General features: G+C 39.8%; 1 protein-coding gene across 1 annotated transcript in view; it reads left to right on the top strand.

The window, feature by feature from the left end:
- TBC1D9 (TBC1 domain family member 9) overlaps positions 1 to 24,561 on the top strand; it is a 123,538-nt gene that overhangs the window by 48,747 nt on the left and 50,230 nt on the right. Inside the window, exons 3-6 of the mRNA XM_027866843.1 lie at positions 16,625 to 16,743; positions 20,352 to 20,580; positions 21,649 to 21,910; positions 23,504 to 23,711. Coding sequence (XP_027722644.1) covers positions 16,625 to 16,743; positions 20,352 to 20,580; positions 21,649 to 21,910; positions 23,504 to 23,711 — 818 coding nt within the window. The remainder of the gene's footprint in view (positions 1 to 16,624; positions 16,744 to 20,351; positions 20,581 to 21,648; positions 21,911 to 23,503; positions 23,712 to 24,561) is intronic.

The following is a 24,561-nucleotide window of genomic DNA, read 5'->3' as shown; positions in this document are numbered from 1 at the left end:
TGATCAGCTGTCTGGTTTTGGTGCTGAGCTAGGCCATGAGGCTGAGTAACAGCAGGGCAGAATGTGTCCAGAATGACAAAAGTTCTGACTTTCCTGAATTTGTGTGTATGTGTATGTGTGCACTCACGCCTGGACCCAGTGTGGTTATGTATTCTGCAAACACCAGAGGATGCAGTTTCTACCACATGGAGTATATAGGGACATGATATAAGTAATGCTTGTCACCCTAGCATTGTCTCATTGTAATAAACCAACTTCCTCTCTCCAGGATAGTTTTAGCTGGAAAGAAAGAGATTATTTCACATTGATTTTTTATAAGTATAGCTCCAGTGTCTTATGGAAGACACTGCCACGGAGATGGGCCGTTTTGAGGGCCCTATTTACCTAGAAGTAAACCATGACAATTGATTTCAGTTTTAAACCATATTCATTGGCTGTCATTGAAAGATAATAACAGTTTAGGCTGTAAGTAGTGCAGTTTCTAGAGAAAACTATCGTACTGTACCAAGGTTCTTTTATGAAGGTTTCTTCCTAGGATGCTGAAATGTGGGTCAATGTTTATACATAATAGCTTTCTTACAAATTGAACATTTGGAGAAGGGTTATGTAGAGAGCTTTAACAAGTTTTTAAATTTGCTTCAGTCCCTCAAATTCACATTCCTGGAAGGAGCCTGAGGTCTGTGTTTGTAGCCATAGAAAGCCAGAAAGTTTAGTTGGCCAAAAAGTGATATGCCCAATGTTTCTCAGTAATTGGCAAAGCTGAGATTTAAACACAGGTCCTCAGATTCCAAATAAAAATTTGGAGGAAGGGTAGGTTTGAGGAAGAAAATGTTTACCTGTAATTTATTAGAGGGCTCCTGGATGCAGAGTACTATGCTAAACAATGGAGGTGAAACAAAGTTTGCTATCCTCATGGAACATATAATGTGTTAGAGTTGAGGTTACAGATAGGGATAGGAACTGGACCTCAGATTTCATTGGTATAGGGAACCACTAAGTGAAGAAACATCTATCAATGCATGTTGGCATCTTTCCTGAAATTTATGTCCTTAGAGCAGGGATTCTTAACCTGGAGTCTATAATTTTAAAAAAAATATGTGGATTTTGCATTCCCCAATTGATAAATGGTCAAAGGATATGAACAGGCAGTTTTCAGATGAAGAAATCAAAGCTATCTATAGTCATATGAAAAAATGCTCTAAACCAGTATTGATTAGAGAAATGCAAATTAAAGCATTACCACCATCAGATTGGCTAATAAGACAGAAAAGGAAAATGTTGGATAAATGTGGGAAAATTGGGAGCCTAATGCATTGTTGTTGGAATTGTGAACTAATCCAACCATTCTGGAGAGCAGTTTGTAACTATGCCCAAAGGGCAATACTATGCATACCTTTTGATCCAACAATACCACTACTAGGTCTGTATCACAAAGAGATCATAAAAAATGGAAAAGGACCCACATGTACAAAAATATTTATAGCAGGTCTTTTTGTGGTGGCAAAGAATTGGAAATTGAGGAGATGCTCATCAATTGGGAAATGCCTGAACAAGTTGTGGTACATAAAAGTAATAGAAGACTATTTGGCTGTAAGAAATGATGAGCAGGCAGATTTCAAAAAAAAACTGGAAAGACTTACATGAACTGATGCTGAGTGAAATGAGCAGAACCAGAACATTGTGCAAAGTAACAGCCACATTGTGTGATGATCAACTATGATTGACTTAGCTCTTCTCAGCAATACAACGATTCAAGACAATACCAAAAGACTCATGATGGAAAATGCTATCCATCTCCAGGGAAAGAATTGATGAATCTGAATGCAAATCGAAGCATACTATTTTTACTTTTTTGTGTGTTTTTTTTTCCTTTTTGTTCTGTTTCTTCTTTCACAACATGACTCATGTGGAAATGTTTTACATTGTTGCACATGTATAACCTATATCAGATTGTTTGCTATTTTGGGGAGGAGGTGGGAGATGAAAGGAGGGAGAAAAATTTGGAACGCAAAATCTTTCAAAAAATGAACATCAAAAATTGTCTTTACATGTAATTAGAAAAAGTAAAATTCTATTAAAATATAGAGAGACATTGATAACTGCATAATATTATTAATTTGCTTTGTAATCTAATAAGTGATTCATGAGCTTCACCAGACTGCCAAAAGAGTCCAAATAAAAAAAAGGTGAAGAACTCGTCTTGGTGTCTTGGAAGCCTCAACACTGAGGAGTTGAGTGTCTTGCCCAAAGTAACAGAGGCAGGATATGGCAGAAATAGGACCTGATCCCACATCTTCCTAGCTTGTAGAACAACTCTCTAACCACTATGCACACTGCCTCTTGACAGTATAATACCTGGGAAATACAATATTATAATAACATTGTATGTAACAGTTGCATAACAAAGTGCTAAATGAAGGGAGGGGTTGTTACTAATGGGGAATCAAGGAAGGCTTCTTGGAGGAGATAACATTTGAGTTGGTCATTAGATAATAAAGAAAGTCAAGAGGCAAAGAGAATGGAACAAAAACGGGAAAATGCAAGACATGTGTAAGGCACAGAGGAGTACAATATTGTACTCTTGAATGTACCAGAATGTACCAGGGCATTGAATTCCAGACAGAGGATTTAGCACTTTATCTGGTAGGTAATCTGAAATCACTGAAGTTTTTTGAGCAGAACAGTGATATGGTCAAGTCTAAGCATACAAAAAATTAGTCTCATAATGTAGATTGGGCTGCAAGTGAGAGATGCTAGAGGTGGGAAAACTTATTGGGTAGCTTTTGCAGGTGACAATCAAGTTGCAGGTGTAGTGATAGAGGGAATAGAGAAGAAAGGATTTATGGATACAAGAAATGTTGTTGAAGTACAATGAACAAAACTTGGATATGGACTTTATTTGAAAAGCGAGTGAGTGGTAGAGTCAAAGATCATGTTTGGGTAACACAAGTTTTGGGCATGTGCCCCCTACAGAAATAGCCTGCTTTCTTGACTTAGACTTAGGCCTTTGGGATGACCTCCTTTCTCTCCCCATTCAGCTAATGGAAATAAGTGCTGACAGCTGGCCATCAGGCAGAGCAACAGCTCACTGCCACAGCTGGTGCCCTCATCAGAGGCCATGCTGGAGACAGCTTGTCTCCTGGGTACAGGAATCAATCTACTGCTCTTCATGAGTTTCAGATGGGTGGAGGCAAAATGCTGCCCATCTTTCCATGCAGTTGAGTTGGATAGCTGAACTCCAGTAACCTGGAGTGTACTGCCCCAATGTCATTATGACTAAAGAGGAATTCCCCCATAGTAGTTCCAAGGAATTTGTCAAAAAGGGGGGACTTTTGGTGACTGCTAAAGAAAGGAACAAGGAATTGGGGGTGGGGAGAGTAGGCAGAAAAGTTGGTGACATCCTCCCTCTGTGAATAGTTTCTGACCTTCAGAGATATTTTTAAAACAATAAGTTTGATAACTGCCTTTTGTTTGACATCACAGTCACTTCTGAATATATCTCCATCCTCCTACCCAATGAGTCCTCCCTTTTTACAAAGACAAACAAGTGAAACCAACTGGCCACTGACTGTATGTAAAATGATGCTCCCACAATCTCCTACTTCTCTGTGGAAAAGAGGGAGGTGCATTTCTGCTTCAGAGGTGATATTTTTTATTAATAGTATTTTATTTTTTTCCAGTTATGCTTAAAGACAATTTTTCACATTCATTTTTTTAAAATGTTGAGATTCAAATTTTCTCCCTCCTTTTTCCTTCCCCATCCCTAAAACTGTAAGCAATTTGACATGTTATATATGTACATATTTGTATAAAGCACATTTCCAAATTAGTCATGTTGTGAAAGAAGAAACAAAGAAAACTAAAGTGAAAATAGTATGCTTCCAACTGCATTCAGAGTCCATCAGTTCTTTCTTTGGATATGAAGAGCATTTTCCATCATGGGTCCTTTGGAATTGTCTTGGATCATTATATTGCTGAGAAGAGCTGTTATTCACAGTTGATCATCACGCAATATTGCTGTTGCTGTATACAATGTTCTCCTGGTTCTGCAGAGATGATTTTTTTTTTTAATCAGTAAACATGTATTAAGAGCCTGCTATGTTCCAGGCACTGGATTCAAGTAGAAGAAAAAAAAGACAGTTCCTGCCCTCAAGGAGCTTAAAATCTATCTAATGGGGGAAAATAAAATAAAGAAGGAAACTGAAAAATGTATGTAAGGTATCAACCAGGAGGAATGATGGAGAAGTCAATCAGAAGGCAGTGCAACCAGGTGAGAGGGAAGGAGATGGCTGAACTCAGGTCTTAGTGATGTCTCAGGACATCAGTAGCTGGTTTCTCTTCTCCACTGTCTTCGTTCGTCTTTCTCTTACTGTTCCAGGACCAATACAAGTTCACACAAACCTATTTTTGTTTTCATAATAGAATGCTACTGGAATCAATGAATAAGCATCTATTTTATTACCTGTCTACTCTCTGCCCATGACTGTGCTAGGTACTGGAGACACAGACAAAAAAAGTCAAACAGTAGCTGACCTTAAGGTTCTTATAGACAAGATTCACTTATGTGTGATTGTTGTTGTTCAGTCTTTTCAGTCATGTCTGACTCTTTTGACCCCATTTGGGGTGTTCTTGGCAAATGGTTTACCATTTCCTTCTCCAGCTCATTTTACAGATGAGGAAACTGAGGCAAAGAAGGTTAAGTGACTTGCCCAGGGTCACACAGCTAGGAAGTAACTGAGGCTTGATTTATACTCAGGAAGACTCATCTTCCTTTTAAAAAAAATTTTTAGTTTTAGTTTTTGTCTGCTTCAATCTGCAGACTCCATGGTTCTTTTTCTGGATGTGGATAGCATTTTCCATCATGAAGCCTCATCTTTCTGACTCCAGGCCTGGCACTCTATCTACTGCACCACCTAGATGCCCTTAGGTATGTTAGGAATTTATAAAATCACATTCAAGGAAGGTAATGCAAGGAAGGCACTCACAGTTGAAGAGACCAGGAAGGAACTTTAGGAAGGAGCATTTATCTAGTCAAGGAGTTCTTAACTTGGTGCTTGCAAACTTTTTATTATTATTCATTTTAAAACATTTTGAAAAGGCTTCTAAAGGTTTCACCTGGCTGAGCCAAAAGGGTCCTTAATGGCACAAAGCTTAAGAACCCTTGGACTAGGCCAACCCCCCTTTTCTGCTGGTGAGGAAACTACCCAGAAACATGAAGCCACTTGCCTGAGGTCCATGGCCTCTTCAATAGAAGAGCCAGGCATGACTCAGGTCTCCTGACTCACAGCCAAGTGGTCTTTCCATGACACCATGCTGCCTCTCAAACATTCTTGTAGACAGGAGGTAGTAAAATTCCAGAGCTTAATTAACTTTTTCTAATTAATTCTGTGCCTGCTGTTCTTTCCACCAAATGTTGATGATATTGGGAAATTCCATTGCCCCCTTTAAAGGAAAGATATGCTGTGGCATCGGGGAGTGGTTAAAGGAGTAGCTAGGTGGACTCCATTCCCGTTGCTGTGTCCTTGAAAGCATGCCATCTCAAATGTTGGTGTAGGGGTGGTATCTAGTTTGTTTTCTACTTTTTTTTATTTCCAAGTTTGACTGGGTTACCTGGGATAGTTTTTTTGTTTCTCAATGTAGTCATTGTCATGCCCTGAGATTATAAGCATAGTTATGTACGGAGCTCCTAATAATCCCATGACCAAATTTTTTTCTGGCCTATTGCTCACCTTTATAATATGAATGAAAAAAAACAAACAAACCTTGTGAAGTACCCACTGTGTACCAGGTACTGTGGTAGGGATACAAAGAAGGCAAGGTAACAAGTATTTATTAAGCACCTATCGTGTACCAGGCATTGTCCTAAAGACAAGAGTGAGAGAATCTCTGAAGGAAACAACACATAGAGAATGGTGGCATGGTTGTGTTAGGTTCACAAAGATTTTTCTTGAAAGAATTTTCGCAATGGCACCATGTCAGACCCAGCAGTTAACTTTTCATAATGGCCTAAGTATCAGAGGTCAAAAATCTTGTAAGCAATTCAAAGATAAAGTTATTAAGCTCTGTCAATGACTACCAGGTCCCTTCCCCCACATCTCTCAGTACTAGACCATCCTTTCACTTGTATTCATACCAAAACTTTTTAAACAGTCTTTTCATATTTTGTAACCTTACCTGGAGATTGATTTCAAATAAATGTATTTCCTTGTTTCCCTTAATTTTTTAAGACTGATTATGTTCACCTGTGGACCTGTGGATGATCAAAAGATCATAGACTTGGAGTCAGGTGACCTGGGTGTGAATCTTGGTTCTTTTTTTTTTCTCTTCCATTCAACAAGTATTTATTAAGCTTCCACCATGTGCCAGGCACTGCACCAAGTACTGAGAATACAATTAATCAAAAAAAATAGTCCCTGCCTTCAAGGACCTCACAATCCAGTGAGGGGAGACAACACACAAAAGGAGTCAGGAAAGGAGGGGTAGGGGAGAGAGACCAGGGTGTATCTTATCCCATGGAGTTGAAACCAGGCAGTGCAGCAGATGCAGAGTAGAGTGAGCCAAAGTCCATTTTCTGTCCCCTATCAAGAAAGGTATTGGAAGGAGTTTGGTAATCCACCCTCCAGCCCTCTGATTAGAGGAGAGAGGAGGCTGAGAGGGGAGGTGGCAGGTAAAGTTTGAGTTAGCAACTAGTCACCATGGTGAAGAGGTGATGAGCTTCACCTGGGAGGGGCATCTTGTTCTGGTGGAGCAGCAGATTGTATAAAGCAAAGCTTGATATTTTAGATGGTTTTAAAAATATTTTCTCAGTGAACTCTCCCTTTCTACAGTAACTTCTGAAGTCTGCTTTTCAGTGAAGCAATGGTGAATCCTGTTTCTAACCTGTTTCAACATTAAGTCACTTAGCTCTCTGGGTCTCAGTTTCCTCAGCTGTACTGCAAGAGAAATTCTGAAGTAAATGACCCCTAAGGGCCCTTCCATCTCTAAATCTTAGGATTCTACCTAATACCTTTTTGGCCTTGAAATTTTTCTTCTTACAGGTAGATGTTTCTCCTGTGACTTTTCCCACAAACATAGATCTTTTTCTGGCTGTAAAGCTTGTGTTTCTATCATGCAGGCATTGTTGCTTGGTATTTACTACTGTGCGTCACTGTTGTTTTTTTTAATCCTATGTTTATGCCCAAAGATGTCTCATCTTCTGAAGGCTTGATCCCCATATAGCTACTTGTTTGTTGGGTTTTTAGTCAATTTATTCTATTTGGCTCTCTTCAATGCTATAATTGATCATATCAAGTAGGAGATCTGAATTGAGAGCTGAAAATATTGGATGAATTGACCTTGGATCTAGTAGGGGCTAAGGATGTGTGTGTGGTGTGTGTATGTGTTTGTGTGTGTGTGTGTGTGTGTGTGTGTGTGGTGTGTATGTGTCATGTATGTGTGTGGTGTGTGATGTGTGTACTTTTGTTACATAAACTTATATTTTTGCTGTGTACATACACATGTATGTACACTCTTATATCGAGTTGTTCACTATAATTTTATGATTCAGGTTTTAAAAATCAGAGAATCCCAGATACACATCTAAAATCCCCTTGGACTTAAAAAAACCCTACTTTTTAATATCCAAGGTAATTAAATGCCTTCATTTTCATTTCAGAATGAAATTTGAAAGAATCTAAAATTTGAAAGAATCTAATTCACCATCCTGGGGCCAATTTATTTAGACTTCAAGAACATGTAACTTAATGGAAGGTAATTGAATAAGATGAGAAACAAGACTGAATGGATTCATGGGTGGGTGTTTTTCCTGATTATCATCAAAGGGCATTTAGTAAGTGTGCCCTATGTGTTTTCTGGTGCATCCCCTACAGATGATATAGTCACCTTTTTCAGCAAGGAGGATTTCTAATTCATCAGTCAATCAATCTTCAGGCATTTTGAGCACCTGCCCCTTCTGAATGCTTGGATTTCCCATGACATTCTCAGATATGAAAATGCCTTTTCTTGTGTTTCCAAATGATTATGCCAGTGATTTGGGTTGTTTCCCTAACTGCCAATAGCTCTCTTTCCAGAAAATTGTCTATTACCTCACTTTGAACTGGTCTATATACCCAGCCTTAGTGTCTCTTTGGTAAAATGAGTTAGATATTCAGGAGAGAAAAGGGCTGACTGGCTCAAAGTGAGGTAACAGACAATTGCTCATGCCCTAATTTTCTTAGTGCAATATTCAATTCCGATACCATTTGCCCACCTTTCCTTGAGAATTAAAAAGAAGGATTTATAAGGAAAGTGGGGATTCAAGCAACTTATTGGACAAGTGAATCCCTTGTTAGGGAACAATATTAATTCCTAAAATCCCCTAACATTCTCACAGTTACTTTTCAAGGATGAACATTGCTTCTGACCCGCTTAGCTGTTGGCAGGATCAGACTATCTCAGAGAGCAAATGAGTATTTTCCTTTATGGTTCCCTGGAGGGTAACCTGAATTCTTTATATTCTGGTGTAAAGAATATGAAAAAAAAAAAATGACCTGCTACCCTCAGAATTTCTACCAGCCTGGTATCTTGGGAATTTCCTGCCCTGCTTTGTGAGGGAATCTAACCCACTCCACTAGTATTAGCTCACAGTTCCTAATGTACGTTTATTAAATTCAACTTAAAAAAATGTATTAAGCACCTACTACAAACTGTACTCAGTGGTGAGGTTAAAAAGAAAAATTATATAACATCCTTTTCCCTCAAGGAGCTTACATTCTACTGGGGGTGGGGGAAACATGATATAGAATTAAATAAGGTGATTTGAGGTAGAAGAGCCCTCTTACAGCAAGGGAAACAGGAAAGGCTCCATGGGAGAAGAGAAGATAACCCTTGATGAAAGACAGTTGAGGCTGAGATCTAGCCTTGTGGGATAGCTTATGCAAATATGTAGACTAAGGACTGTTGCCTTTAGGGAACAGTTAGTAATCCAGTTTGATTAAAACACAGAGTGAATTTAGAATGAGTGAAGGGAGTATGATGTGATATAAGGCTGCAAAAGTAGGCTGGAGCCATCTCCTGGTTGCCCTTAAATGCCAGCCTGTGCTGTTTGCATTTGATCTTAGAGGCAATGGATAACCACAGAAGTTTTCTTCACCAGGTAATGGGCATGGTCAGATCTGTGTTAAGCAAATTATTTTGTCATCTGGATGAAATAGGGATTGAAGAGAGAAGGGACTGGAAAGAAGGGAGATCAATGAGGTGGCAACTTCAACATTCCAAGCCAGAGTTTAGAGAGCCTTGAATTAAGATAGTGGCCTTGGAGTTGGAGAGAAGAGGATGACGCAATGGAGAAAGAATCGACAAGACTTGACACCTGTTTAGACATGGGAATTTAGAGAAAGAGAGCAGTCAAGGATGGCTGTTTGGTTGTGGATTGAAGAGCCTAGAAGGATGCTAATACCCATCACAAACTCCTAAATTTAGACTTGGAAGGAACACTAACGGTAGTTTAACCCAACCTAACTTTATAGATAAGGAAACTGAGTGACATGCCCAAGGTTTAAAGAGTAAGTAGCAGAGTCAGGATTTGAATCCAGGTCCTCAGATTCCAAATGGGAAAATCTGAAAGAAGGGTAAGTTGGAGAAAGATGATAAATTCTGTTTTGAACATAGGCTTATAGAGTGAGAGTTGGAAGAAATATTGAAGACCATCTGGCCTTATCTCCTTATTCTATAAATGAGTAACCAGTGCCCATAGTACTTACAGGTAGAGATATACAATAGGCAGTGGGTGATACAGATAGAGTCTAGGAGAGATATTCAGGTTGAACTTGTAGATTTAGGAACTATATGCTATGGAGATGAAAATTGAACCCATTGGATTGTATGAGATCAATCAAGTGAGAAACTTACAGTGAGAAAAGAAGGGATCTGGACACCCATGCTTAGGGGAAGGGCTTGAATGACAAGGAAGCAAAGGAAACAGAAAAGGTTTCAGATACAAAGGAAATCCAAGAGAGAGCTAAAATTAGTGGAGAGAGGGTTCATGAGGATAGGGGTGGTCAGCAATGTCCAAAGCTACAGGAGTTCAAGTAAGATATGGACAGAGAAAACTCCATTAAATGTTGCAATTAAGAAATCACTCTTTAGTAACCTTGAAGATGTTATTTTCAGTCAAGCGGAGGCATTGGAAGCCATATTGCAAAAGGTTGAGAAGTAATAGTTGGTGATTAAGTAAGGAAGGAAGTGAAAACAACTCTTTCTCCAAGCTTGGCAGTGAAAGGGGGAAATATACAGAATAATAACTTGAGGGGTTTGTAGTCAGTGAATATTTATTAGGTGCCTACTATGTGCCAGGCCCTGGGCTAAGTGCTAGAGATACAAAACAAGACAAAGACTTGCAAGTTCCTGCTTTCAAGGAGCTCAAAATCAAATGGGGGAAAGAACATGTACAACCATGTACAAACCAACTATATGCAGGAGAAATTGGAAATAATCAGCAAAGTCATCAGAATTAAGGGGGATTGGGAAGGATTTCCTGTAAAAGGTGAGATTTTAGCTGGGACTTGAGGGAAGCCAGAGAAGCCAGAACTTGGAGATGAGGGTGAAAAGAGGGCATGGGAAATGAAGATCACCACTGAAAATGCCTGAAGCCAGAGTTGAGAGTTTAAGGCAGAGCAAGGGGGGCCAGTAGCACTAGATCTCAGAGTACTTGGGGGTGGGGTGGCATAAAAAGGTGGGGGCAGGGAAGAAAGAGGTCATGAAGATCTTTGAACACAAAATAGAATTTTATGTCTTATTCAGGAGGTGATAGGAAGCCACTGGAGTTAATATTGAGTAGGGAAGTGACATGGACAGACCTATACTTTAGGAAGATAGCTTTGACAGTGGGTTGGAGAGCCTTGTGGCAAGGAGACCAACCAGCCGGCTATTGTAATAGTCTAGATCTGGGGTGATGAGGGCCTGGAGAGTGGTGGTAGTGTATGCAAGAGACCTTGGTACAAGGCCTTGGCAAGAAATTGGATATGGTGGGGGCGGGGGGAGAAAGTGAGGAGTTGGGAATCTCACCTAAGTGAATGACTGGGGGATGAGGAAGAAGGGAGGATTTCAGGGGAAAGATTTGGGACATGTTGAGTTTAAGTTGTTTATGATGTCTAGTGGACATCTAATTTGAGATGTCCAACTGGTAGTTTTTAAAGAATTGGCAAGACCTGTACGTGGTTTTAGGCAGCTGGGAAGATATCACTAAAAAGGGGGAGATTGAAAATAAGAAAAAGGGAGTGAAAATTGTTGGGGCCAACTGAGGGGAGATGAGGAGAACTGGGATCAAGAACACAAGTAGAAGGGTTTTCCTTTTCCTCAAAGACTGAAGCAAAGAAGCTGAATAAAGATACAGAGGGGAGATGAGGGTATTTACAATGGATGACTGACCTCAGATTTCTCAGAGGAAGAAGGCACATGCTTAAAGAAGGGCAGACATGGCGTGGGACTTCTGAAGAGAAAGAAGTCTTGGGAATAGTGGCCTTGTGGAACATGATATGTATAGGGCTAAAGACTGAATCTGACTTCATTTGGCTAAGGTCTGCAATCTATACTTGGGCTACATCTAGCCACCCAACTCTATTTTAAAATGTAAAAACCATTCTTAGCTCATGAGCTATACAAGTGGGTCAGATTTAATTTGCCCAACCCTGGTATAAAGAACTGCAAGGCAAAGAAACTCCCTCTAACAGTGTAGGTTGGTACCTTTGCTGCAAATTATAGTTTCCTAGGCCACTAAAGGGCAGCTAGGTGATGCAGTGGATAGAGTGCTAAGCGTGCTGACAGGAAGACTCATCTTCTTGAGTTCAAATCTGGCCTCAGACACCTCTCAGCTGTGTGACCTGGGCAAGTCACTTTACCCTGTTTGCCTTAGTTTCCTCATTTATAAAATGAGCTAGAGAAGGAAATGGCAAGAAAACCTCAAATGGGGTCACAGAGTCAAACATGACTGAAATGGCTGAACAGTGGTGAAGTTTAGGTGACTTGTCTAGGGTCACACAACCAGTGTTTGCCAAAGGCAGGACTTCAGCCCAGTTCTTCCTGGCTCCCAGGCCACTGCTGCTGCTTCTTGGGGTAGTAAGTGGCAGAAGAATAGAAGGATTATGGAACATAGCTGAGCATTCAGTTGAGATTAGATAGCATGAATTTGTAGTAGACAACAGTCAATATGCACTACCTGATAAATGCTTTGATGAGTTTCTAAACTAAGTGTCCTATGAGGTTAGAGAGGAAAGCCCTTAAAGGCAGGGATGGGGGTAGCAAGCTGAAGACTTGCTGACAGCAAAGAAAGCCATAGAGAGAAGGAAAGGAGAGATGAAAAGGAATTACTGTCCACTAGACAATGGAGCAGACTTTCTGAAAGCACAACAGAGACAGAAGATAGCCAAGCTCAGCAGTCTTCAGAACTGAAGACATAAAATATCTTGGTGTCAGAGCATGCCCAGAGACCAAGAGCAATCTGTTCAATCCTACAAGGATGCATTTAGTGCCCACAAAGTGCTACCCAGTGTGCTAGGCACCAGCGATACAAAGACAAAAATGAAATAACCCCTGCCCTCAAGGAGATTACGCCCTATTTAGAGGACACAACACATAGCAGATGGAAAAGCCCAAATATCCTGAAGGTTAAAGCAGTTGGTTGTCTGACAAGTCCCAGAGTTCCTTAGGTTAAATAATATAAAGATGAGGTGACGGAAGAAATGTGGGGCATTTGGTCTACGCAATACTCTACTTTGTCAATCTTGTTTCTTACACTAGATACCAAACTACTACAAAAGCCCCCAAATTTCTCCCCAGACTTTGTCATGATCTTTTGACTCAGCTTCCTCTGCAAATACTGCTAACCACCTCTAGCCTTCTATTCATTTGACCAATCACCAGTCTTTCCCTGTTATCAGAATAATTCTGCCCCCTTAACCATGAAAGCACCTGCCAACAGCAACCCCCAAGAACCCACCTCTCTCCTGTAACTCATTGAGGGCCTCTTTTCAATACCATGGAAGCAGCTGACCCATATCCCAAGATGGTCTGACTCCAAGTAGGGGAGAAAGGACAATAAGTTTTAAATCTCCCCAAAACTAAACAGCCTATCTCCCCAACAACCTCTGATGTTCCATGATGTTCCGCATTCATGATTCTGTAAAGAAGGAAGGGGAAAGGGAGAAGACATGCTCGTGCACATTATTTTATAAGACATAACATCCCTGTGAAGAAGGAATCTCCTCCATTTTCCAGATGAGAAGTGGCAAAATAGAAAATAGAGAAAATAGAGAATAGAGAAATAGAGATATAGAAAAATTCCATAATTTACCTAATGTTACACAGTTAATGAGTGATAAAGTGAGACCATAAGTCAAAGTTTCCTGATTTCTAGTCCTATGCTTTAGACCAAGAGTTCTTGTTTTTTGTTTTATTTTGGTTTTTTTTAATTAAATTTTACTTTTTTCCATAAAATCTACTTTTTCTCCTCACTTTTCTCAATTAAAAAAGAAAAACTTTTCTGTGTCAGAGGCTTTCGCAGTACCCTTGTAAAGCCTCTGGACACTTTCTTAGGATAATACTTTCCATCCAAGCTCACAGATGCCCTGAAGTTTGCCTGCTGACTCTAGTGGTAGTATCTCTGCTGTAGGCTATACTGCCTCTCTTGTGATAACATAGTATTCTATGTAAGAATTGTGTATGCATAGGACTCCAAATTAATAAGTTATGAGGAAATAACCCCAATCTTAAGTATGTTTTTCTTTTCCTTCTTGAGTGCATTTTTAATACTGTTTCAAATTGGCTTCTGAGCAAGTACAAGTTGAAAGGTTAATTATTCCAAAGTCCCCTCAGAATTCTCCTGAGTCCCCTCAGAAAGTCTCCAGAAGACTCCTGAGTCTTGATTTTTGTTTTCTATGTTGGACTTTCCTCTGCCTCTCAAGGACACCTCAGTTTTTAGGGGGTGGTCCTCTTGACGCAGCTCCAAGTGCCACTGGCCCTTGGCTGTTCCTGATCTTTCTCAGGAGCCGACATGAAGAATCTGGGGAGAATTTTGGGTCACTGGCCAACAAAAGTAGTTAAAGAGAGTCTAGGGTGGGGAAAAGAGAGGAAAAGGTCCTTTCAGGAATCCATCCATTTATATCATCCATTTGTATCTGAGCTAGGTGGGCAGGAAGCCATTCTTTAGTTCTGATAGGAGTGTATGGGGTTAGGAGATTTTATATACATTATTTAGGGGAGATTTTGATATTATCCCCTTATAAAGATCCATCAACTAACAAACCTCAAAAGAAAAAAAAAAGGTTAATTCAGGATCTTTACAACCACATCCTCGCTTTGTGTCAGAGCAGAGTGGTGAGCAGAGAGCAGGATAACATTTAGATGGAGTGTTCAATTCAAATGGTTTAAATTTGGAGGTTTCTGGCAGACTGAAAATTCAAGACTTCGTTGGGAGCTGTAATGATGATCTCACCCCCATTACTTTTCAAGGAATTGAAAAAGTGAAGTCTTTGCTGCTATTCCCTGGAGATAGTCTGTTTTTATGTCTCATTCATAATTGAATGGAGCGAAGATCATTTTTTGTACATTATTAGGAGGTGGTTTTATTGGAACTGAAGGCATTCCAAAGCCTTTTTTATTGTGTAACTTAACATGCAACATACTATCAAAGCAAAAACTGTATTCATATGCAAGAGAAGTCCCAGAAAGAAGAAAAAGTGAGAAGGGGGATAATAATACACTAGCTTACATTAGTTTGGGGTCACAAAAGCATTTTACATTTGTTAATCATTCAATCATAGAATGAGGAGGGACTTCAGTGTCATCTAAACAGGTCCCTCATTTTACAGGTGAAATTGAGGCTCAGGCAGCATAAACATCTTGCTGAAGATCATCCTGGTATAGAGATTATAGCTGGTATTCGAACACAAGTTCTCTGACTTCCTATTCATTACTCCTTTATGCATAATGTAAAAAGGGAGAAAAAAATCATTTAGATTCCTTCTCTTTTAATCAATAAAGAAACCAAGAACAAGAAAGGGGAATGGACATAGATAATTTTATTGTTACCTATGTTTTGACATTACTAACATTTCCCAATGTATCCCTTCCCTTGCCCCATTCCAGAGAGGCATCCCTTAGAGAGTAAAAAAAGAAAAAAGCAGTTCAACCAGCAAGTTGGCGGCGGGGGGGGGGGGGGGGGGGGGGAGGAGGATCTGATGTTGTCTGGAGGGTTGCATAGCCCCTCACCTCAGCAAAGAAAAGAGGGAGGCAGCTTCTCATCTCTCTTCTTTGGGGACAGGCCTGGTCATTGTAATTTCATAGCATTCAACTTCCTATTTACTTTGTTTCGGTCATGTTCATAGATAGATTGATAGATATCTCTATCTGAATGTGTATGTGTGTATACATATATACATATACATAAATATGTATGCATAGAACCCCAAATTAATAAGAAAATAACCCTAATCTTAAGTATATTATATTTTCATATTTTCTTATTTTAGATATATTTCTTATATGTTCTTATATTTTATATGTATATATACATATGTGTATATGTGTGTGTGTGTGTGTGTGTGTGTGTGTGTGTGTGTATGTGTGTGTTCACATTCTTCCCACTGCACCATGCCAGCCCTGTGGGATAATCTCCATTTTACTGATAAGGAAAATGAGGCTTGGAAATAAATAGCTAGATGTGAGAAAAATGATTATACCTGTTTTGTGTTCCTCCTGCCTTAGTCAGAAAATGAAAGCAGAAATAGCGAAGTGTATTGACTCGAATCTGGGCTCTCTGCTCCTTACACTCGCTGGGACCTTGCATATTAACTGCCATTCATTAAACTCTTTATAGTTTGCCAAAGTGCTTTACGTATGTAGTCTCACAGAAGTCTCACAACAGCCCTGTGAGGTAGGTACTATAGATATTATTCTCATTTTACAGATAAGGAAACTGAGAACCAAATGGGTTTAAGTGACTTCCCCAGAGGCATACCCCCCAGACTTCCAGTCTAGTTCTCTGTCCACTGCACAACCCAGTCTCTACCTTGTCTTTTAACCTGTCTGGTCTTCAATTTCCTCATGATGAAATGAAAAGGGTGAGTCTACATGCCTTCTGTCACCTGAGTACAAAATCCTGTGATCCTAAATCATCCTGGAGATCTTGGGTCAAACCTCATCTATTCTATTTTTCATTTCTGACTCTTTTCATCTTTGATGTGCAATTTGTTACTCTCTCTCACATGGGGAAAAATAAAGAGAAACGTTGGCATACTTGAATAACCCAGGTGACATTTCCTTTCAATGTTAATAAAACAAACCTGGCTTTCTGAGGTAAAGGAAAGTCCTCAGCCAGACATCAGAAGAGCTGGGTTTGAATTTGACTTTTGCTACTTCCCAATCATATGACCCACTGGGTAAGTCATGTTAATTCTGATTCTCAGTTTGCTTATCTGTAAAATGGGTTTAATGACACATACACTGCCTGCCTCACAGGGTTGTTGAGAGTATCCAGTGGGATAATTATGTGAAAGGGCTTTGTAGGCATCAAAGCACCATGTAAGTGTTTGGCACAAATTTGGACACCTGATGTCATTACATTATTTGTCTTTTTCTGTTCTTTTTTCAGCTGGTTCCAGGAAAGAAATCACTGAGCATTGGGAATGGCTTGAACAGAATCTGCTACAGACACTCTCCATCTTTGAGAATGAAAATGACATAACCACCTTTGTGAGAGGGAAAATACAGGTAATGTCTGGAAATTATGTCCATCCTCTGATCTCTCCCTAAAATGATGTTGACCTGGGGGCTCCCCAGTGTCTTCTTCACAAAAAAATCTGGTGTTTAATTGAACCCCACTGTATTGATGAGGGAAGTGCAGTTATGTCTAAGTTATTTATGGATGGTAATGGAGAAAGAGAAGTATGCTTAAGTAAGATCCCCAGGTGCCACAAAAACATTTTAATTCAGCAGCACCATCAGCCTCCTCCCCTTGGAAAAGTCTTAGTCATTACAGCCAAATGATTGCTCCTTTCCCACCAATGGAGGATATGCTAAGGAATGGTGAGAAAAGGAAAGGATGGACAAAAACAGGAATAAAGCCAGGGCCTGGGGATCCACCTGTCAAATTAAATTAGTATTCATTGTTACTTAACTTTTGTATGCCTCAGTTTCCTCATCTGTAAAATGAGGATAATGATAGCACTTTCCTCCCCAGGTTGTTGTTAGGATAAAATGATGTAATATTCGTGAAGTGCTTTGCAAAACTTAAAGCAGTATATAAATTATTGTTATTGTTGCTTGCAAGGTCCTAGGCTAGGCACTGGGGAAAGGTACAAAGTTTAGCTCAGGGCTTTTGACTCATAGGGGTGGGGGGATAATATATAAGCATCTTTAGCTATAATTCACAGCATTACAATAAATACTAGAAGGATAAACCAAGACTTTCTGAAGACATGGCATTTCAATTGAATCTTAAAGGATGGATAGGAATTCAAGAAGTAAACAGGATGGAGGACATGATAGGCATGAGGAACAGTAGTAGCACAGACGTGGAGGAGAGAAGAGTTCAGGGGGCATAGTAGACCACAATATATACAAAGCTAAAGTTGGAAAAGCTGGATGGTGCCAGATTCTGGAGGGCCTTGAATTGTCAAGTAGAGAAGATTGAAGTTTTCCTCAGGGGATTAGCATAGTGGAGAGAGGATAAGACTTGGAGGTAAAGGATCTGGGTTCAGATCCCAGCCCTGCCAGTTACTAGCTTTGACATGGCTTTGGCCAAGTCATTTCCCCTTTATGGGCCTCAGTTTCTGTATCTGTGTAATGACTGTAAGAGAGGAGAGGCTTGAATTACAGGGAGTTGTTTAATTTTCACTAAAGTTCTATTCTGATGCATTACTGGGTGTTCAGAAGTTTGGCCACCAAGAAGATTGACAGGTAGTCTTTTTAAGCTGAAAAGATTTGAGTTTAGGTTTTTCTGTGAACTATCCTTAGATGAGCCTGGCTCTTTGCAGAGAAGCATTACCACATTGACACAAGGGTGAGTGAATATTTGGGTGATGGTAACTAAGAGGCCATGTACTAAGCCTTAGGAAAGAAGTGAGCTGTTTCTGTAAAGTGAGACTACCCTGACAGAATCTCAGGTCACTGTAGGATTGAATCAATTTTTTTTTGAGTTCCATGTTCTTTCCTTCTCTCCTCTATCACCTTCTTGAGAAACAATTTGATTTAGACGGATTGTCATGCAAAATGTTATTGAATTCAATTTCTATTGACAAAATTGACATTTTTCAAACCATTTTTATGTCATTTCTAACTCATTTCTCAGAAAGGCATCTCTCTGGAGCCATGTAAGGAAGAGAGGTATATTAATCCCTCAGTGAGTGGGCTGATGCCAGGATTAAAGTCAAGAAATCATGACCCATTCATTCACCACCCTACACTTTTATCATCTCCTCAAAGACACTGTTATTATTGGGCATAGGACTCAGATTAAAGATAGAGAAAGTGAAGGGGAAGCGAAGAAGCATTTATTAAGGTGGAAGTGAAGGAGAAGGGAAGAGAATAAGTATTTCTTAAGCACTACTATATGCCAGGCATTGTGCTTTACAAATACTTTTTTCATTTGCTACAACCCTGTGAGGAAATAATCCTAGAACAGACATGACAGAAAACAGCAAATATCACGCCCAAATGATGTGTACCCAACGAGCCACAGCGAAATTCCACAGGTTGTTTGGGATGCCAGAAGTGGAGAAAAATGAAGCAATTACTTCTCTGGAAATTACTGGAAGAAGATGGTAGGAGTTGGAGGAGAGGAGGAGGAATGATAGGGCTTAACAAATGACCAGCAAGCTTCACCATTTATTGTTCCTTAAACAATATGGGGCCACTGCCATCACTCCCCCAAACATATTTAAGTGCGGAATGGGTAGGAACAAAATTTTGGGTGGAGAATGAGTCCTCTGTGGACAGAAGTGGAATATAGGTGCTCAGTTATAGTACTGGTCACATTTATATATCAGAACAGTTCCCAGAGTTTGTCCTTATAAATTGAGCTAGTGAAGACAAACATTTTCCACTTCTGTTCATTGACCTTCTGTTGTGTTCCCTGAATATGAGGTGACTTGGGATAACAGGAGACTGTCATTCTATCAACATTACCTTGGTGAGGAAGGAGGTAGGCTAACATATAACTATTTTTGTATTTGTTGCCCTTCTTGTACCTTTTCAGGTTAAGAAGTCTCTTTTACTCCTGTTTTAAATTTGAAGTCTTTCTCCCCAGTTTAGTCTTTCTCCCCAGTTAGAACCATTGTATCCACACAGAATGATGGACAGCTCTGCTCCAGAGATACTGCCAATGTTGATTCCCTTGCAATAGGAGCTCAGTGCTTAGGGGGTAAATTTGCTCTGGGTTGGGCAGCGCCAGACTAGTCGGGTAGAGACCTTAGTCATTTCTGATAATAGGTCTAAGGTTGCTGGTGCTATACCCATTTTGGCTTTTTGCATTGTTTTTTAAAGTTTTCCTGATGTCTTTTGTATCACAGTCATTTGTGAGTCTGGATCCTCCCTCAATTGCCTTCCCACCCAGTGAAATCTTCTCTTATAGCAAAGAAAAAACAGTTAAGCAAAGTTGATGGTGTATGCAACATTCTGCATCCACACCCACATTGTTTCCTGTTCCTTGATACAACAAAAAGTGCTGTGATGAATATTTTATTATCTGTAAGCCCTTTCTTTCTCCCTTTCACCTCCTTGGGGTACATATCCCAAAGTTGAGTGAATTTTTGTTGCTTAATTACCAGTTGTTTTCTAGAATGGTTGAGGCAATTTGCAACTCTTACCAGTTTTGTATTCATGTGCTTGTCTTTCTTCAACCTTGGTAGTTTTGTTTTGTTTTTTTAAAAAGAGAGAAGTTGGGTTTGAGCTATTGTGATTTGACATTTATTCACAGTCCAAGCAGGAAAAGGTCACAAAATGTCTACCTTCCTTCCCTCAATTTATAAACTACGAATTTTGGACATTGTTTTCATAGATTTCTAAAAGTGACCTATAATGTAATTTGATATTTATAACAACCTCTTTCAAATGGCTTCAAAAGCCTTTTGAGGTGACAAATAGCACTTTTAAATTTGTCTCAGAATTTAGCTGCCCTCCAGCCTTAAGCCTGGCACGAAGAACACAGCAAGTGAATGTTTTTAGAATGAATGAACTCCAAGCCACAGCCCCATCTTTTCTTGTCTTTGGGATTCAAAAATGTAATTGCCCCAACATGCATGCACCCCAAGGACACAATAACATTACTTATATTGTTGCCTATATTTCTTGAGTGTGTGTGTGTGGTTTTCCCCATTTAGGGCATTATTGCAGAATACAACAAAATCGATGACATAAAAGAAGATGACGACACTGAAAAGTTTAAGGAGGCCATTGTGAAATTTCACAGGCTCTTTGGGATGCCGGAAGAAGAGAAACTGGTCAATTACTACTCGTGCAGTTATTGGAAGGGGAAGGTCCCCCGGCAGGGCTGGATGTACCTCAGTATTAATCACCTTTGCTTTTATTCCTTTCTAATGGGAAGGGAAGGTAGGTAAAATCATCCCAAACACGCATGGAGTCTGAGAGAGAGACTTTAGAAATAGGATCCAGCTCAGTCGGGTCAGAGAAGGGAGTGTGGTCTCATGGAAAGATTGCTGGACCTCTAAGAGTCAGGAAGTCTGCATCCTGACGCTTCTATTGTGAGCTGGGTGAGCATGGGTGAATTTTGTCGCCAATCGGAGCTTTAGTTTCTTCATTTGTAAAATGAAGGAGTTTTTTTCCAGAGTGAGTAAACTAATTTGAAAGTCTGCCAGGAATGCATTCATAAGCTTGTCTTCTTCAACCTTGGTAGTTGCGAATAGAGGGGGTAATGGTACTTACGCTACTTATCTTACCAGGTTGTCATGGGGAAAGTTTATAATCCATAAAGCAGTGATATATGTCTGAAAAGTTACCATTTGTTTATACTATATACAAATGAAAAAAAATGTTCTTTAAAAGTAATTGATATAGGGGGTTTTATCTTCCAATTGAATTAACTATGTTTCTTTAAAAAAAATTTTTTTAAAGCTAGTTATAATGTCATAGATTTGGAACTAGAAGGGATCTTAGATGTCATCTAATGCAACCCCTCATATTGCAGATGAGGCAACTCGGGTCCAGAGGCTTTAAGTGATTCACCTAAGGAAATTAGTGGTAGGAGCCAGGATTTAAACCCATATTCTCTGACTCCAAATCCAGCTCTCTTTCTACCTCACCATGTTGTCATTAAGGTGTTGTGTTTGTTTGGTTTTTTTTTGTTTGTTTTGTTTTGTTTTGTTTTGTAAAAGTGTCATTGAAAATACGATTATTTCCATAAGCAAGTGAGGTTTTAAAATACCCATTTATGGCATTACTACCAACTATTATTTTTATTAATTTCTTTCAGTGAGTATGTAATGTAGTTGATTTCTGCTTTAAAACAGAAAAGAAGGGTTCCTAAAGGTTGGGGAAATCAATAGGCTTGAGGAGGTCCTGTGAGATTTTAGCATCAGGAAAGGTGAGAAGGGAGGGTGAGTGATCATGAGCATTTTCATGGATTTGTTGCTGAAGCTGTGCCCTATTGCCTATGTTCAGCCAAGTTGGTGATCCGGTGGGTGGATATCACTCAGCTGGAAAAGAATGCCACCCTGCTCCTGCCTGACGTGATCAAAGTGAGCACGAGATCAAGTGAACATTTCTTCTCTGTCTTCCTCAACATCAATGAGACATTCAAACTGATGGAACAACTTGCCAACATAGCCATGAGACAGCTGCTGGACAATGAAGGTTTCGAGCAGGACAGATCCCTCCCTAAACTGAAAAAGAAATCTCCTAAAAAAGTGTCTGCTTTAAAACGGTAAGTAACAGAGACTTCCCATCAAGCAGGCAGACCTAGAGTCAGGAGACCTAGAGAGTGACTTCATTATCATGTTTTTCTAGTAAGTAAGGGTGAAGGTTGGAGGGCAGCATGGTGTAGTAGATGGAGAGTTAGTCTTAAAGCCAAGAAGACCTGGGTTCAAGTCCCTCCTGTGACAGATGCTAGCTTTGTGATCCTCACCAAGGCACTTAACAGTGACTCTAGGATCTAAACAACTCTCTACGGTGCAAAGAAAATGCCATCTTACATTGGGAGAGTTCCTTATATCCGTTGTTGATCTGTTCCCTATCTCTATATCTATAGGGTTGAATCTTTTCCATGTCTTTTTTAGTGGGAAGGAGTTAAAATCTTTTTGGGTGATTCGAGAGGTGAGTGAGAGGGAAGGTCCTTTCTTACAGCATCAGTAGACCTTTCTCAGAAATAACAAAAAAACAGACAGGAAAGTCCTCTAGAAAAAACAGTCCGTTCTAAGTTCTCATTTACCCAAGGGTCTTTTAGCATTTGGCAAAAAAAAATGACTGAAATTGTTGTCTAGATGACAAACTCTGATATTTTGAAAGATCTGTGGACTCCTTGGAGTAAGCAATTCTACCAGCATAGATTGTAACCCTTGTTGTACTTTGGGAGACAGTTTTTGTGAATTTTGATCACCAAATAATTTTCAACTGGTAACCAATATCCAGGGAACAAATCTCTACAAACCTAATTAGGTTGGTCCTCCAAGATGACACGCACAGAGCTCATGACTGGGCCTTTCTATCCATTTAAATTCTTTTTGGCTTGGTAGGAATTGACAGAACTTATCTTGCATTCTACTAGCCTGACCTTAGATAGGCAGCATAGAATAATAGATTACTATAATAATAATGGAGTACTAGATCTGATGTCAAGAAAATTCCGTCTCAGGCATTTACTAGCTCTGATCCTGACCAAGTTACTCTTTCAACCTCAGTTTCCTCATTTGGAAGTGGGGATGATGATAATAATACCTGGAGTATTTACCTTACAGGGTGACTGTGAGGCTTAGATGAGATGATGTGTGTAAATATACCTCAAAGCAAACCTCAAAGCACCATGTAAAGGTGAACTACTATTATCCTAGAGCCCAGGGTTACCTCATACTCAGGGCCAAGTATGTAAGTAGGATTTTAGTGGAGGCTAGAGGACAAAATAAGTAAAAGGTTTTGTTTTTATTTTTGATCATTAAATGTAGAGAAAAAAAGGTATTTGGTTGAATACTAACGGGGCTGATGAGGGTGATAAGCTGGAGAATTCACTATCATGACTTCCTTTCCCAATGCTTCTTATGTGGGGCAGACCTCTCTGGCCCTTGCCTTCTTCCCTGTGGTGGCACTCGTAGGGCCCCCAGACTTCTCTATCTGATTTGCAGCTGAACTCTCCTACACGCCTTGTCTTCCCTAATTAGAAGGATGCTCCTTGAGAACATGGAGTGTGTTCTTTTTATGTTTAGAACTTCACACAGTGTTTGGCACATAGTAAGTGCTTAATAATTGCTTTTTCTTTCTTTCATTTATTCATTCATTCATTCATTTTGTTAATGTTGCTTTCCAGGGATCTTGATGCCAGAGCAAAGAGCGAAAGATACCGTGCACTGTTCCGCCTGCCCAAAGATGAGAAATTAGACGGTCACACAGATTGTACTCTCTGGACTCCATTCAACAAAATGCATATTTTGGGGCAGATGTTTGTGTCGACAAATTACATCTGCTTTACCAGCAAGGAGGAGAACCTGTGCAGCCTCATCATCCCACTCCGAGAGGTGGGTATTCATGGGAAAATATTTTTTAAAGGTTACCCCTGTAGCTTTAAAACTCTCTCTCAACTCTCTGAACTCTTCATCAGTTGCCTGGCTTTGAGAATAACTTTAATCACAAGTGGAATATTTTGAGTTACATAGTGACATGTGTGTTTCATGCTCATGCTCACATTAGTTGCTCCTGTTCTAACTTTGTGTGTGATCTGACTAGCTCAGCATCTTTCATCACAGAGGAAAAAAAAAAAACTAAGAAAAGGGAGGCAATACGGGCCAGTGGAAAGAGCCAAGTGGCAAGACACTGCGTATGATTCTAATCCATGTTTTCCCACTGCCTCACTATGGAACCTCAGATGTGTTTAAATTCTTGGTGCATTTATTTCCTCTTGTGTGTATTTTCTGCCTTCTTTGTTTTGTTAATCCACTCCAAAGAACATTTAATAAGTGACTTTTGAATGCAAAATTCTGTGTCAGGCATTGGAGCAAAGGCTAAATGACAAAGAGTGCCTACCCTCAGAGAGCTTACAGACTACCACAGGGAAACAATATGTACACAAATAAGTGTATATATGATCATTTAAGAAGGGGGAAGAGTACAAGCAACCAGAGGGCTCAAGAGGCAGCCAGTGAAGATAGTAGGTCAAGAGACAGCATGGTACGGTGGAGCAAGCACTGACTCTGGAGTCAAATCTAGTACCAGTGCTGCCTCTGATCACTGCCTGTGTCACCAAGGGGGAACCTACCTCGCCTCCTTCTGTGTCTTCATTTGAAAATTAAAGAGGTGAGACAAGATAAGATTCTATCTAGCTCCAGGTCTGTGGTCCTATGATAAACACAGAGCTGGAAAAAACCTCAA

This window comes from Vombatus ursinus, unplaced genomic scaffold, assembly GCF_900497805.2.
Source record: "Vombatus ursinus unplaced genomic scaffold, bare-nosed wombat genome assembly UNPS02014784.1, whole genome shotgun sequence".
NCBI classification, from domain to species: domain Eukaryota; kingdom Metazoa; phylum Chordata; class Mammalia; order Diprotodontia; family Vombatidae; genus Vombatus; species Vombatus ursinus.
This window is presented reverse-complemented; position numbering and strand designations above follow the sequence as displayed.